Source organism: Aythya fuligula, chromosome 7 (assembly GCF_009819795.1).
Source record: "Aythya fuligula isolate bAytFul2 chromosome 7, bAytFul2.pri, whole genome shotgun sequence".
Classification (NCBI taxonomy): Eukaryota; Metazoa; Chordata; class Aves; order Anseriformes; family Anatidae; genus Aythya; species Aythya fuligula.
This window is the reverse complement of record NC_045565.1, coordinates 33,314,051-33,329,771: the sequence shown is the minus strand read 5'-3', so window position 1 is coordinate 33,329,771 and position 15,721 is coordinate 33,314,051. Positions and strand designations below refer to the sequence as shown.

Here is a 15,721-nt window from a genome sequence, read left to right as displayed (position 1 = left end):
AGGCACAACAAAGATGGCGGCGGCCGGGGGCGGCGGAGGAGCGGGGCGGCTGTGGTGAGCGGCGCTGCGGGGCGGCCCCGGGGCCTCGCCCGCCCGCTCCTGACGGGCAGCACCCGCCTCGGGGAGCTTCGGGGTTATACCGGGGAGGGAGCGGCCCCCGTGGGCGGGTGGGTGGGCGGGGAGGGGATCGTTGGTGTGGCCGTGTCCCCCCGTCCCCTCGACGGCGGCTGCACCTCCGGGCTGCCGGCGCCGCTGCCCCTCCTGTCCCCTGAGGGGATGGCGGCGGGAGGAGAGGTCCTTCGGGTCCTTCGTGTGCTGTGCTCCGCGTTTTAAGGCGTTTTCACTGGAAAAGATGAGGTTATGTCAGAGATACAGCCCCCTCTCTACCCCCCTTTCCATTACATCCCCCCCCCCCCCCCGATCCACTTAAAATAAAACGGGATGCACACACGTAATCACCCTACTTTATTCTATAACAACCGTAATTCACAAGTAAGATCGAGGTTGCCCCAAATGCATCACTGCTCGTGGCTTTCTGGTACCCAACTTGCTTTCTCCAGCTGAATTCTTTGGGCAAAATACTCACAAGAATGCCTTTCGTCGAAGTACATCCTACAGCAGCTTTCCCACACAAACTGAGCCTGTACCCATGGTACGTGGAGCAGGCAGAGCTGTCTGTGTGGAAAATGCTCTTTGTAAGGAGCACCAAGAGAATACCTGACGTTATGGGCCCCCATTCAAGGGCACGAAACGTGAGCCCTTCTGCTCAGGTTTTCTGATCATTAAAATTGCATTTACTATCTTGTGGTAGTGACACGGCGAGTGGCTGTTCTTTGCTGAAAAGGGGAATTGTAAGCTGTATGTTTGCTTTTTTTTTAAAAAAAAAAAGTATCACAGAACATTCATATGTGCATGCGGATGTAGAGTTTTGTTGTCAAATTGTGGTAAATTGCCTACACTAAAATAGAAAAATGGATGTCTACAAATTAAGTTGGTGAGATAAAGATCCCCCAAAATACTGTCTATTCTCAATCTGATTTCTTAACTTTATAACTTACTAGAAGATGTCTTGGTCAGGACTCTACAATACGTTGTCCTGTAGTCCTCTTCCATATCTTTAATTCATGACCTGATATCTTTCTGTTTTATTGCAGGAGACACCAACAAATGGAACACAAATTGACTTGAGCCTGAGGTCGGTGACACCGAAAACGGGTAGGCAAAATTCGCCTGTAACAACGTGTTCAAAACTAGAGCAACAGTATTAATGGCAATGATAGTTGAGGGTACTTAGGTATGATGTGAAAGAATATATTCGTCTGGATACAAAAAGTGAACTAATGCTTGTAAATGACTTTGAAAGCACGGGAGAATGTGATTAAACATGATCTTGACCTCAGAACTGAGCTTTTGTATGTCACCTTTGTTCTGAGTAGTAAGTATGAGAAGACAAAGATATTCTTATTGGAAAGTGATTCTGATTATAATCTGCAGGAATAATAATAAAGCCTTTCTACAAGGCTTCTTTCTGGCTTTGCTAATCACGCAGTCACTTCCCAACATGAGACTGCATTACAGTTACTATGACTGAATTCCCTGGCTCTGGGTTTTCTGGAGCCAGTTGTTCACCAGAGAAAACATTCAAATTATCAGTGAGATAAACGTGTCTTTCTGTGAGATAGATAGAGTGGACAGAGTCTTTGACATACTTTTATGAAAAATGTAGACGTTCTAATAAAATTCGTAGCGGTGGAATGTTAGAACTTGTCTTCCACAATATGTACGTACATATGTATATATATAGTCAAGTTTCGTTCTTATAACCTGTGGCAGTTGGGAAGAATAATGAATTTATTTCCTTTATTTGTTTTTTTCTTCCTTTCAGGGAAATTGGGGAAGCTGTGTTCTGTGCTTTCTCTCTGACGTAACGGGAGTACATATTTGAGGATGCTTCCTACTTAGTAGGAGAACTAAAGTTCAGGTACAATCCATTTTAAAATATGAAAAAACAAGTCAAGCAGTGTCTTGTTGACATTAGGTCATTTTATCCAAATTTATATAGTCCTTATGTTACTGTTGCTGCAAATTATTTCCACACTAATACTTTTTAATGATCTTTAATGAGTTAAGAATTCTGAAAATCATATCCTTGTGGTTGTCAATGTATACATTTAGGCACAATACATGATAAAAGTAATCCCTCACTTTAAAAAGTTTGGTTTTATGATTGCATTCAAATTCAATGAAACTCATGATTTGAAAATATTTTTCCTTCTAGGCACAAGAGGTTTTAAACTTAAAGAGTGAATATGGGTGAAAAGAAGCCAGAACCTTTGGACTTTGTGAAAGACTTTCAGGAATATCTTACACAGCAGACTCACCATGTAAATATGATTTCTGGATCAGTTAGTGGAGACAAGGAAGCGGAGACTCTTCCAGGAGGTAAGCTGATTTCAGTGCTATGATTTTTTTTATTTTTGAGAAGGACTGCACTGTTTACATTCCAGATAATTATTCACGCTACTGAAATTGTATGGAAGCACTTCTAGGAGTAGTTTTCACATCATAAAAGATGTGTGTGTAAGACCTTTATCTTAATCAGGGCTTGTTCTCACAGTTCTGTATATCTGATGAGCAAGGGCACACAGAAACAGCGATGTTTGGCATATTCTCACAGCACAATAGTTAGTATCCCAGTGATTCTCTATTGAAATCTCTGTTGCGTTATTCACAGCTGGGACCGAAGGTGATCAGAATGGTCTGGATCATCCTTCTGTTGAAGTTTCACTGGATGAAAACTCAGGAATGTTAGTGGATGGGTTTGAAAGGACATTTGATGGAAAATTAAAGTGTCGATACTGCAACTATGCCAGCAAAGGAACAGCACGGCTCATAGAGCATATCAGAATTCATACAGGTATGCAATATTCTACGGTACTTTGCTGTGAGACATGGTGGTATTAGCTCAATGTTATGATTTGCGTTGTGAGCAGCTGGCATCATCGAGCAGCGTGACAGTTCTTAAGGTTATCCCAGAGTTAGACCTACTTCTTTTTTTAATGCCCGCTTAGCTTTATTGTTGCAGACTGCTGAATTTGAAGTAAGTATATATGGGAGTAAAGTTCAGCATGAAAGCATCGATGCTCTTGAAGGGCCATAATGGTAACTTCGAGTTTTTCCGTGGTAATTAGAAGAGTTAGAAATGTATATGCTGCCACATGGGGGCTGTTCTTTCTCTGCTGTTTAATTAGGAAAATATTCCTGTTTTGCACAACATTGTGGATGTGAGAGTACTAAATGTAATACGAGTGAGCTACTCAAGTGTGAGGTCGCATCAAATAAGTCATTAAAGAGAGTAATAAAAAGAAGAAAACTACTTTTGTGGCTTGCTTAAGTGCATTTGCCACAGTTGAGTTTTTAAAACTGAAAAGCAAAGCTCACAGTAAAGGTAAGAATACCCGAAAGTGTTTGTGAAGTTAGCTCTAACCTCTTGGCAATTGAGAGAAAATAAGTGAAAGGGCCTTTTAAAGTCTGACTTTGGTGTTTTCACAGTATGTTGCTCTGATATGGAATACTTCATGGCTACTAATTATGGCAATAAGGGGCTGGGGATGAAGTCACGTTCTGCAAAGAATGGGAGTTGTTACAGGTTATCAGTCTGTTGTGTATATGGACTGTCCTAAACTTCCAACTCTCACTTCAACTGTCTTGTGTAGGAGACATCCTGGGAAATGCTTTGAAGGAAGCATATTGTAGTATCTTGGATGTAATCCTGAAACTTTTTAGGTACAGTTGTTGTTAGTCAGATGCTTGCTTTACTGTGAACCATTGTTTTTACACAGTAACTCCCAGGATGTACTTTTGGGAAGTCAGTGCTACTTGCATGGTCCTCAAAGCGTTGACCTGGTTTTACAAGGCATAATGGGATAGAAGATGGCAAGCAACTAGAAATCAAGAGTTCTGAGGTTCAGACTCAGAAAATCTTTTAAGTTATTCTGTAGTGAATTTTCATTTTCAAATTCCCAGTGGAAATTTTGTGCCCTTTCAGAAGGGGATAAAATACTGTGGTTTGTTTACCTGTGTTTGACACAGTGTTAATGCAGAGCTTGCTGCCCACCTGCAAAGCAGCAAGGTGTTTTGGAACTGTTTTTTTGGCAACAGTTTTTGATAAATCAGTTACAGCTTCACCTGCCATTTGCCTCAGATAGTATGTGGACAGTGAGAGATTTTTCTTTTGATGGCTTTACTCTGTGCAGTGCTATTTCTGAGTTTGTGCAACAAGGATTGTGTAGTAGGAGCAACTGTAGCAGTTTAGGATGACAAATGGTATTTAAAGATGCAGAGGTAACATCAACTTTAAAATTTCATGTCTCTTCAGTAGGGTATAGCTATTGCCATCTAAAAGCTTGCATCTCTAAGCTCTTAGTCAGTTGTCAGCATGAGCAGATGGACTGCTAGAGCTGTGATGGGAAACAAAAATTGCTGCTAGATGTTGGTATTGTATCGTGTGTTTGCTGATTCTTGAGGTGTGTTTAATGGCTTGATATGTGTGGGGTTCTGCAAACAATGACCGAAATAACGTGTTGTTACTTAACGTTAAATGTCATAACATCTTTGCTGTACCAAACAGCAAAAATGATGTTTTCTTTTGCTAAGTATCAGAACGTGGATGAGGCTACAGTGCCAGCATTCCTTCTTATACTCTAGGATGTTGCCTACCTTTTTTGTACTCTCAGATCTTAGGTGAGCAGTTAATTTCTGTTCTCAAAAAGCCTTCTTATCCTGATGCGGTTCTAGGGAGTGGAGGTCACTTAGTGGCTTGAGCTAGCAGACCAGTACCTGCTACAGATCATGATCATTTCAGTACGGTTGTGGTATACAAAAGCAAGAAAAATTCCAGTTAAAAATTGTGATGCTGAGAAACGTCCTCAAAATTTTTTGACCCAGTGGTAATTATTCAGAAGCAAGCCTTCCTTTTATAAAGAAAGCCCTTTTTAGTGCAAAAAGTAATACTTTGGGTTTCTGTCTTGACTAACATCTTGAGTTGTTTTTCATGGTTGTAGTATATGATATTTGTTCTTACTACCCGGAACTTTTGGGTAGTAAGAAAGACAAGCAGCCTGTAAAACTAGCACTGCTTTGTCGGCTGTTTTTTGTTTCAAATAAAATGGTGGCTCTGAATCCAAGTTTTGGGAAACAGTGGAAGAGGGGAGCTTTACATGTGGGATGTCTGTTCCCAGTGTGCTCCTGCAAGCGTTGTCAGTATTGGAGAGTGTGCGTGTGACTTGTTTGATCAGCAAACCTTCACAAAGGCCCTAGAAAAATGTAGTTGACTTGAAGATATGCATTGCTGTACTACAAAGTCATGGAGTATGAATGTATTTCGGTTTCAGAAGGCTAACTAGCAGTGAGAGAGGGATACAGGGGATATCAGCCTACTGTACATCAAAGAGCTTCTGCAATTTGGATGCATCTTCACACAGTGAATGCTTTATAAACAGAACACTGGTACAAACGTTTTCAATACCTAATGAAATACCAGTGGCTTCCTGGTTCGCTTCCCTCTGCCAGTCTGCTCAGTCTTATAATACAGACAAGAATCTCAGGTTGCCAGAGAGAGCTTTTTCTGCATTGCCTATCCTTTGCCTTTTTAACAATATGTGTGATATCCTGAATTTTAATACTGCTCTGCATGGTGTCCTGATGGCAAGGCTGTTTTGCCGTTCCCTTTAATGGCTCTTTCAGAAAGCCCCACTTTGTTCTGTTGTACACAGCCAGGGGACTCCAGAAAAAAGGAAGGTTGCTCTTTGTTTTGTTTTGTTTGTTTCCACTTAAGGGCAAGGAGATCCAAGACCTGAGTGTGGTTTTGCTCAGAAGCATGCTGAGGAGGCATGGCAAAGGGCTAAGACATGGATTGCATGGACTATGAAAGCTCAGAGTGAGTGAATCAGCATTATAATAGGGAAGTGGTAGCTGACCAGTAGCCCCAGAGCGATGTAAGTAAACAGATAACCTGCACGTGCAGCGAGCTATCTGCTAAAGCAATGATGGCGCAGGCAGCATCACACAGCCATTATTAAGTGTACCTTAGAGCAGAATTAAATTCACGCAGAGTCTAACAGCAGTACCAGCTGCGGTGTATTAAGGGCTTGTGACATGGGATGCAAATCTTTTTCTGTGGAGTGAAAAAAGAACTTGTCTGTGTGAATTGCCTGTCAGAATACAGGGAGTTTCTTTTCATTACATCATTGTCTGTACCAATCTTTACATGTGTATCTGAGCACATGTGTATGCTCATCAGAAAATCATAGTTTCAGTTGGTACAAAGTAGCACAGAAATCTCTTCCTTGCCTCTTGAGGAGCCAGTGATATACAAAAAAATAATCCTTTACTCACGACCCCTGGGTGTGATAACTCTTCAGCCACAGGATTCTTTTTGAAAATTCAGTTCTTGTGTGTCTGCATGTCTATACATGAGTTACTTAGATAATAATTCCAGAATGTTTAAAAGTAGAAATGTTTGAAAGATAACAAAAGAATACCCTCCATCATTGTTCAAACACGGTTACCAGTAAGAAAACGACAATACAGACATTACTGTAGCTTAATGCTTATGTGCTTTAAAGGTGGGGTGGAGTTTGGATCTAGTGAGAGCACCACACAGACATCACTGCATTCAGTGCTCGGAATTGTTGCTGCAATTCCTACTCAGGTTACCTGTTACGATAGTTCTGCTCACAGTTTTTTGATGCTCTCTCACTTGGGAGAGGCAGACATGTCTAGCTTCACTCCACTGTTCCACCAAATACCCAGCTAAAGTCAAGACTAGCAGCAATTCTGAAGCTGCATTTGAACTATCCGATTAGCAGCTCACAGTTAAGCTACTTTCTGTTTCATGGAAAGCTTTTTTCAGTGAGATGCTGTATTATCTATTTTAATTTTCCAGGTGAGAAGCCACACAGATGCCATTTGTGTCCCTTCGCATCAGCTTACGAACGCCATCTGGAAGCACACATGCGATCACATACCGGTGAAAAACCATACAAGTGTGAGCTGTGTTCCTTCCGCTGCAGTGACAGAAGCAATTTATCCCACCACCGGAGGCGCAAGCATAAAATGGTGCCTATCAAGGGTACAAGATCTTCCCTAAGCAGCAAGAAAATGTGGGGGGTTTTGCAGAAGAAGACCAGCAACTTGGGGTACAGCAGAAGAGCATTAATTAATTTGAGCCCACCTTCCATGGTGGTTCAGAAACCGGACTACCTTAACGATTTTACTCATGAAATCCCAAATATCCAGACTGAAGCATACGAGAGCATGACAAAACCATCCCAGAGCAGCGGGTTGCCAAGAGATCCGCAAGACCTTATGGTAGATAATCCTCTAAACCAGCTATCTACGCTAGCCGGACAGTTATCTAGCTTGCCGCCTGAAAACCCAAATCCTGCCTCTCCTGATGTTGTTTCCTGTCAAGATGAAAAGCCTTTCCTGATGCAGCAGCCTACTGCACCTGCAGTCGTTTCGGCTGTGTCGGCAAATATTCCTCAAAGTTCATCTCCAACCAGCCCAGACCCCCGGCCCGCACACAATCAGAGGAACTACAGCCCGGTGGCAGGGCCGAGCAGCGATCGCAGTGCCCACACCAGCACTCCCAGCATAAGCAACAGCCAACCAAGTACTCCAGCTCCCACCCTGCCGGTTCAGGACCCTCAGCTTCTGCATCACTGCCAGCACTGTGACATGTACTTTGCGGACAACATCCTTTATACTATTCACATGGGGTGTCATGGATTTGAAAATCCCTTTCAGTGCAACATATGCGGGTGCAAGTGTAAAAATAAGTATGACTTTGCTTGCCATTTTGCAAGAGGACAACATAATCAACATTGAGAACATGCTTTCATTTATTTTTTTTTAACATATGACAATATATTTTTCATACTTGCTGAAGGAAAGCTTGCACGTTCCCATAAGGAATCTTCACGTTAAGCAATTGGAAAAAGGAGGCAAACTTATTTATTTGTTGTCATAAAACTTGCCAGAGGAGTTTTGTATAACATGTGGTTGTTATTTTATATGTATCCTTTCAAAAAAAAAAAAAAAAGAGCAAGTGAAGGTGTTACATGAATTGGAATGCTTTAAGATGTTTTGGTTGCTAAATTTGAGTTGCTTGCATTTTAAATCCCAATAAACATTCTACAGATGTAGAAGCAGAGCACATGTCCAGAAACAGAGGATGCAATTACGAGATTATTTACTAGGCAAGATAAAATGTTAACCATTAACTATGAAGGGTGAATGCAATGACATGTGGTTACTTTGGAGACATACTTATCCTTAAAAACTTAGCTCCTGTCAAGCTGAAATCACAAACAGAAGCAACTTTCATGTACAAATTCAATTGGATTTAAAAGTTAACTTTAATCTGATTAAGGTTAGTATGTTTCTGCTTGGTATAGCCCAAACTTTTCGTGCTAGGGCTCAAACACTGTTATTTTTAAGACACCTCACAAAACTAGAATATAAAAGTTATTGTGAATTAAACTCTGGTAGGAAAAAATTTAAGAGCCTGGCATTCACTAGTGGTATAAAGAAAAATCAAACATGACAACTTGTTTTAAACTACACGTACCAAAATTTTGTGTCCTAGGAGGTAATTCTTCAAAGACAGTCATAATAAAGAGCTCGTAGAACTAATACAGATTCAGTGAGACTTTAACTGCCTTAAACTAATTTGTACACATATTTAAAATTTGCACAATTAGTCTTCTGTCTTGCTGATAGGAGTTCTAATAGAAACAAACAAGAGGTTTACAAATTAAAAGTAGTTTGTTCAGTTTTACCTTGGGCTGAGCTACAACTGTTAGGTTGCATTTATGTTTGAAAGTCATGGAATCTAGGTTGTTGTAAACTTCAGCTAACTTGGAAGTCAGTTTGTCTTGTCCCCTCCCTAAATTTTTTATCCTTTTGGTGTGCTAGAAATCAGGGGAAGAGGTTGTGCTTTATTTTTTTTTTTTTTAAACAGGTCATGTAGTAGGCAGGCAAAGGAATACTGGCTGGCTACATTTGGAGTCATTGTGATTAATACTGTAAGTGGCAAATGGTCACTAAAGATGTACACAAAGTCCATTGCACACGTTTATTTTTTTTAATTCTGTACATCTTACTTTAGAAGCACCTAGGCTAATGGACAGGCACTTTAATATAAACCTAAATAAAACATCCTACTAAAATTAATAAAAGTTTTTGACATGCTAGGTAGGAATTTGTAATGTTTCAAAAAAGGGAAGAACTGTTACTTTTCCCATATTTAGACATGCATTTTTACCTTAGTTTGTCTTACCTGAGACAAATTAAAGCTTCCCTGATATTTTTCAGCAAAATATGTCAGAAAATACGATTTGTTAAAAGTAGGAAGAAGATTTGATTAATGTTCTGGAAGTCAGAGGCTGCAATCTGAATAGCAAATGTTTGGGTTATTCAGATTTGTATTGTCATGGGAGCTAAAGCTCCAATGGAGGAACTTACAATGACTTCAGTGTAAGATCAATATGCAGGGAAAAAAAATGCTGCTGGAAGTGTTGGCATCGGAAGTAATTTTCAGTTGAATGGATTAGAAATTTGGGAACTGAGTACGCTTCTCTACATCTTCTTTATCTGCTGTTGAATTTCCCATGCTGAAATTACTAGTTGAAGGAACTGGATTCTTGTCCACACCTAGTTAAGGGGATTAGAATTACTCTGTTTCGGTGTTCCCAAGGCAGTGAAGGTTAAGGATAACGTGCTGTCACTCCTAAAAATGTTTCATTTTCTGGTTTGTGTAACTGAGAATATAATTTCCATTTCACATAATGACATTCTTTATAATCCCCTAATATCCCTGTGTTGCTTTATACTTTTAAAATTTATTTTCAGAAGGAAAACAGCAATTCTGTACACAGAAACCGATATGCAGAGGACCTGGAGTCATCTACTTGCATTGCTTTCTGCATGTTAAAGACTACAGTAAAGTTGACTAAACTGAAATTTAGTTGGAATTTATTGCTCCTGTACAGATTTTGTAACAAGACCCTCCCAGTCAAAGAACAATGTAGAAATGATAGATCTTTTGATCACATTTATACCATCGACAATCTAAATTTGGCTAAAATTTGGCATTAGAACCCCAAACTTTGAACACTGTTACAGGTAGTAATTTGTAGAGGCCATTTTCCTTGCCTTTTGAGAGATGCTGTAAACTTTTATTCCGAGGTTTTAGCAGCTACAAGGAAGCTTCTTAAATTGTTTTGCTACAAGGAGTAACTTCCAATTCTGAATAATGCAGATTGCAACAGCAAAGTTATTTTTGGTTCATGGCTCCAGTCCTTGTCCCTCTCAATACTGGTAGGGAGATTAACTGATGTGCACAAATGTTGGGATTTAATTCTTCCATTCTTTCCACCACTTTTGATCCATTAGGACTTTCATTGGCAATGCCCCCAAATGTTAAAGACTTTTCTTTTGGTGTAGGCTAATGACTTGGTGATTTAGAAAGAATGACTTCTGAACCATAATTCCCCTGAAAGAAATTTTAGGTAGGAGAACAGTTAGGTCACTAACAGAAGGAGCTGCTAGCAATGGGAAGCCTGCATGTCATTATTGAAAAGGGGATCTCTGTTGAGGGGGAACATATTTTCTTCATAATAGAACTCATGAAAAAAAAAAAAAAAAAAAAAAAGGCCCCAAACCTTGCAAACTATTCTGTAGCAGTTTTTTAATACTGCTGACTTAATATCAGTTTCTACTTTGGATTTCCCCCAAAAAACTATCTTGAACATCTGAAAATGAACAATTACAAAAACATTTTTCCTCCCTTCTGTGTGCAAGCTCCCCTTTGTGTGGGGGTGGTTTGTAGGCAGCAGCAGGCTTTAGTGTTCACTGCTTGATCCTCCACCAGATCTGTGGGGTGGATCCCTGTTACCTGCTTAGTCCTTCACAGAGTCAGCTTCTGGACTAGGATTCCTAGTTTTTCAACCTAATACTGTGCGTTCAGTTGTGCCAAACTACACCTATTTCCTTCCAACTACCGAGTAGGTTTGGAAAGTGTATTTTCATATTAGTTTTTTGTAATGCTGTACATACTACTTACTATAATTTAAAGTGCAGAATTAGTACTGGAAAATTGTTTTAGAGCATTGTGATCCTGACAATTCCCATGCACAGGTAGGCCTTATTCATTCAGAGTCAATGTCAGGATCTGTAGGAGCAAGCCCTCAGCAGGACTTCCCATATTGAGTTCTCTGTGCTACACTGCATTAACTTAAACAAAATAAATGAATAATCCTTATATTTTAAGGTGGTGATTAGCATCTTGTATTAACAGGGAAGTTTGGGAATGCGTTAAATTTTTTTCTATAGTTTGACTCTGTTAAATTCTGTAGCTGCAAAACATTAACTTTGTGAGTTTTTTGTTTTTATTGTAATAGTTTTATAGATTTGTTGACATTTTTAACATGCACTATTTATAGCACTCAATACAGATTTTGTATTTTGAGAAGGAATATTCCAATGAGCACGCAAATATTAGATTGAATTTCTTGATAGATTATCTCAGTTAATACTCTTAAACCTCAGTTAATACTCTTTACCAACTGTGAAGCAGCTAATAGGGAATAATAATAGTTGGTTTTTTTTTCACAGATACAATGTTTAGATGAAGTTAATTTTGACGTAAAATGTTGATTGGCATTTTTACATAATACTTCAAAGATGTGTTCCAACATTGTTTCCTAGCAAAATGATCTGTTGCTGTGTTTTCTGTTACAGAATGTTTTGGGGTTTTGCTTGTTTGCTTTTTGTTTCTTTTTGACGAAGGGAATGTAATTTAGAAGTCTTCACTGGCAAGTTTTCTATTAATTTTAAGCTTCTTTGAGAATCTACAGCAAATGGATGTTCTGCTGCAGGAAAATCTATCCCCTGCTGAAGCATTTTTCATTGAGCAATCTTTGTGTATGTGCTTCTGAGTACCTGCTTTGTTAATAATATGTATTTCAATGTAAAGAGCATATTTTGTATGCAAAACCGAAACCTGTTAAGAGTTGTATTTTACAATTTTATTGTGTAGTGAATGTTTTCAGAAGACAAGGTTAATTCTGAAATAACTTGACTATATCTAGTGCAGTTCATGTTGTGAAGCTTTGCTTTTGTAAGATAAGAATAAAATAACACTTTCTAATTAAGTTGGTGATTATGTTATAGTAATTTTTCCCAACAGCTGGAACTGGTGAACTGGTTGTGTGTGACACTGGTCATCTAAGGTATGGCAGTTAGCTTTTGAGTAAGCAGGGAACAGTACATTGATGTTTGTCTTATTAATTGAAGATATTTGATTTTAGAACTGAACCAGGGCATTCTTGTTACTCTTTTCCACTGTTCATCTTTCATGTTTGTTCATCTTCCAAGTGCTTTGTTTCCTGATATTCTGATTTCCTTATTAGCAACAGTGCTTGCATGTCTGAAAGCACAATTTCCATCACAGTAAGGTAGTTGTCACTGTGCATGGAATTTATATGTTACTCTTTACATCTTTGAAGGCAGCACCAAATTTTAAGTTCCCTTGAACATCCAAGTTATTCCCACATGCGTGCACACAGTTCCCATAATCTCAGTTTAATGCATCTGAAATCTTTTGTTCTTTGTAGAGTTGCTGTGAGGGAAACAAGTAGAGAGCATGAGAACCTGATCTAAAAATTGGACTTGAGAAACTGAAGCAGTACTTCAGTGGAGCTTAGGTGTCTACATGCTGATGTTGGAACTACAGTTCACTGTCAACCCACCTCATGCTCAAAATGCTAAACTTCACCTCACTTGCTTTCATACCTTCCCAGGCACAAAAGAGCCGTAGGAACACTCAGCTACATGTTTTGAAAGAGCTCAGCAGGTCTCCATCCAAGCTGCTCTTCAGAACCACAACTGGATGATGCTGTGAGAAAGCTGATCCAGCTTGAAGTTGGTCCTCTTTGAGGGAAGCTGGACTTGATGACTTCTTGGTGTTCCTCCCAGGCTAAACTTTTTGAGATTCTGTGAAATTTAAAACCTATGGATGGCTTCTTGTTGACTTGTCCTGTGAAGCTGAACACCGTGTGCTAGCTTGTGTTTCTGTTCTGTAACATGGGGGCAGGAGTTATAGACAGCTTCCTTCTCTGGAGGCTTGAGCTCTCAGATATTTTTAGCAGTACTGCTGAAACAGTACTCTGTTTTTAATGCTTTTTATTCTTAAAAGCAATCTATCACTGTCATTTTTTTTTAAATATACTCTGTCATTATTTTAAAATATATTTATTAACTACACTGGTTGCCTCACGTTGGAATGAAGAAAATACACTTGTTGCAGGGTCAAAAGAGTGATTTTGTTGGCCAATTTCATTTTTCAGGTGAGTTTCTTGCCGCAAATCTTCCAAAAACGCTGCTTTGAGTTTGTTGAGTTCTTCTGCCAGGCTCTTCATCTCACTTGGAAGCACATTTTTATCTTAAAGAAAATGAAAGCCAACATCTTTATGTTAATTTTTGAAAATAAAATTTATAGACTTTGGTTCACATTCTACAAGTAACTTTGACAAGACTTCTGACGGCTACTGCCTCAGCCACACCTGCAGGGTTGGAATTCCAGTTTACTCTGAGGGAATTCCACAGGTTTAGTCTTACATTGCCAGCTAGCACCTACAATGTACTTCACATACCTTTTGCCTCCTTCATTGTTTGAGAGATGACTCGTCGGCACGTCTGATCAGCTTGATGGACAGTACTAGCAGCACAGGCCACTCGATCTGCTTCCTAGCCACAATGGCCAAAAAAGTGAGAACACATGCAAACATGTTAAATTCATCTAGATTGTTACCAGCTTTTGAAGTACTCACTCTTCAAAGACAAGAAATGTGAACACTAACTCAGTGTCCTGCACAGTGCACATATGCTCCTTTCAATTCTGAGGCAGAGTGCGACTGTCAGACACGTAAGTGACATTAAGAAGTGAATTTTATTTTCCTAAGTGTGACGTGTCAGCTCCAAAAGGCATTCTTGTTACTGCTGTTGAACGGTATGCTTAAAAGTAGTTCAGACTTGATCTTAGAGGTCTTTTCCAACCTAAATTATTCTATGATTTCAAATAGGATCAACTTTTATGTGCATGGTTTTGCAATCAACTACTATAAATCAATCTCAATTTTTGTCACTGGGATGATCTGAGTACAATTCACAAATAAATTCATTCACTATCATCTGAAAGAGGAGTGACTTTTAAAACAAGTACTTCTACCTTCTGCTCAGTATTTTCCTCATTTTGCTTCACTGGATTTTCCAAAGCAGTGGCCAGCAAATTAATTATCTGTGCACTGAGGAAAAAAAAAAAAGATAAAAACATTGATCAAACAGTTTCACTGAAGATTTTTCTTTTGCTTTGTAATGGTACTTCATGGCAGAAAAAGGAAAGTTTTCAGTTAAATTTATGAGGCAGTGGGTTAATTGTAGATAGCAAGTTAGATGAAAAACAAGTTAAACCACAGCCACAACCTCCAATCTTAATGTTTCAGATGACGTACATGAATTCTCAACAGTTCGGAAATTGACTTTTGTGTTGATTCTGCAATGAAGGATGGCTGTGAGTTCCCACCAAGTGAAGTGTGTCATGTGCAACTGCCAAAGATTGCCACACGGAACATTTTTAAAATATTGGTTAGATGCAGTAAAAAAGCCTGTTTGTGGAAAGAGAACTTACTAACAGCCCTTCACCAATACAGCATCGTACTCATCCTCTGAGGGGCATTCAGGACTTTTCAGGACCAGGCTGTTCTGCTCCCAGGCGTTTTTCCTGGGGTCCGGCGGTTCGATTCTTGTGGCCATCAGCCGAATCGTCTCGTCGGGGAGCGGGTGGCTCCTCAGGCGATTCCTCCGCAAGCACTGCTCCAGCGGGCCCTCCAGAAATAACTGGCAGAAGCTCAGGGAATCTGTGAGAGGATAAAGGGAGAATTTTACTTTATGCCTGTGCAAGAAGCAGTTTCTGAGAGAAGAGCTCCGTGAGCGCCAGCGGTCTCATAACCTAGAACGCAACCTTAGGACGCCTCAGCACGCGAGTGCCGCCCCAGCAGCCTGCTTTTTGCCCCAAAAAGCCGACAAGGAAGCGCGATTACACTTGCGAGCCAGCTGGTACACCTCATATCGCATGCTCCGATAGTAGAAATTGTCATCCAGGACGATGCAGAGCGGCCGGGGGGCGGCTCCGGGCTCCTGCAGCCCCCGCTGGGCGGCGGGGCCGGGCGGGCTCCTGAGGCGGCGCTCCAGCTGCCTCAGCACCTCCCTTCGCCGCCGTTTCCAGCCGGGCTCCGGCGGGCCGGGGGCCTCCTGCGGGATCAGCTCGTCGTAAACCAGCACGGAGCAGTCCCAGCCCTGGTGGGGCGGCAGGAGGCGGCTCAGGGCTCGGCTCAGCGTGGATTTGCCGGCGGCCGGCAGCCCGCACAGCAGGCACAGCACCACACGGCTGCCGCCCGCCCGCTCCATAGGGCTCCGGTGCCCCGAGCCGGGAGCAGGAGTGGGATTAAAAGGGGTGTTCCCGGCCCTACCGGCGTCCTCTGGCGGCTCGGAGGACCGGGTGAAGGAAATATGAGGAGAAATGAGGGTTTTAGGAGCGCCGCCGCACGGCCGGTGGCGCCGCTGCTGGCGGAGGGGACAGCGGTGGTTTTAACTTTTC

General features: G+C 40.8%; 2 protein-coding genes across 4 annotated transcripts; one reads left to right on the top strand and one right to left on the bottom strand.

The window, feature by feature from the left end:
- The first annotated feature begins 18 nt into the window (after positions 1-18).
- IKZF5 (IKAROS family zinc finger 5) lies at positions 19-11,480 on the top strand. Of its 3 annotated transcripts, XM_032190695.1 has the most exons (7): positions 19-54; positions 1,155-1,215; positions 1,886-1,981; positions 2,279-2,442; positions 2,735-2,917; positions 5,837-5,938; positions 6,947-11,480. In XM_032190695.1, the coding sequence occupies exons 4-7, from the start codon at positions 2,310-2,312 to the stop codon at positions 7,888-7,890; spliced, it is 1,362 nt and encodes a 453-aa protein (XP_032046586.1). In that variant the 5' UTR covers positions 19-54; positions 1,155-1,215; positions 1,886-1,981; positions 2,279-2,309; the 3' UTR covers positions 7,891-11,480. The 3 variants fall into 3 exon arrangements, with proteins under 3 accessions (XP_032046586.1, XP_032046587.1, XP_032046588.1); XM_032190696.1 differs by lacking the exon at positions 5,837-5,938; XM_032190697.1 differs by lacking the exons at positions 2,735-2,917; positions 5,837-5,938.
- A 703-nt stretch (positions 11,481-12,183) lies between these two features.
- PSTK (phosphoseryl-tRNA kinase) lies at positions 12,184-15,531 on the bottom strand. The gene is made up of 5 exons (XM_032190699.1): positions 15,104-15,531; positions 14,753-15,046; positions 14,294-14,369; positions 13,719-13,812; positions 12,184-13,507 (listed from the first exon to the last, which is right to left on the bottom strand). The coding sequence occupies exons 1-5, from the start codon at positions 15,529-15,531 to the stop codon at positions 13,302-13,304; spliced, it is 1,098 nt and encodes a 365-aa protein (XP_032046590.1). The 3' UTR covers positions 12,184-13,301.
- Positions 15,532-15,721: the final 190 nt, after the last annotated feature.

Bases quoted from the DNA above. Each gene is read 5' to 3' on its own strand.
- PSTK (XM_032190699.1), bottom strand. From the start codon at position 15,531: ATGGAGCGGGCGGGCGGCAGCCGTGTGGTGCTGTGCCTGCTGTGCGGG. The intron at 15,047-15,103 runs GTGCTGAGGCGT...GCGCTCACGGAG, and splicing joins GCTGCTGGGGCGGCACTCGC to CTCTTCTCTCAGAAACTGCT. The intron at 13,813-14,293 runs GTAGAAGTACTT...CATTGTGGCTAG, and splicing joins AGGAAAATACTGAGCAGAAG to GAAGCAGATCGAGTGGCCTG.
- IKZF5 (XM_032190695.1), top strand. From the start codon at position 2,310: ATGGGTGAAAAGAAGCCAGAACCTTTGGACTTTGTGAAAGACTTTCAG. The intron at 2,918-5,836 runs GTATGCAATATT...TTTCCACTTAAG, and splicing joins GCATATCAGAATTCATACAG to GGCAAGGAGATCCAAGACCT. The intron at 5,939-6,946 runs GTGAGTGAATCA...TTAATTTTCCAG, and splicing joins ATGGACTATGAAAGCTCAGA to GTGAGAAGCCACACAGATGC.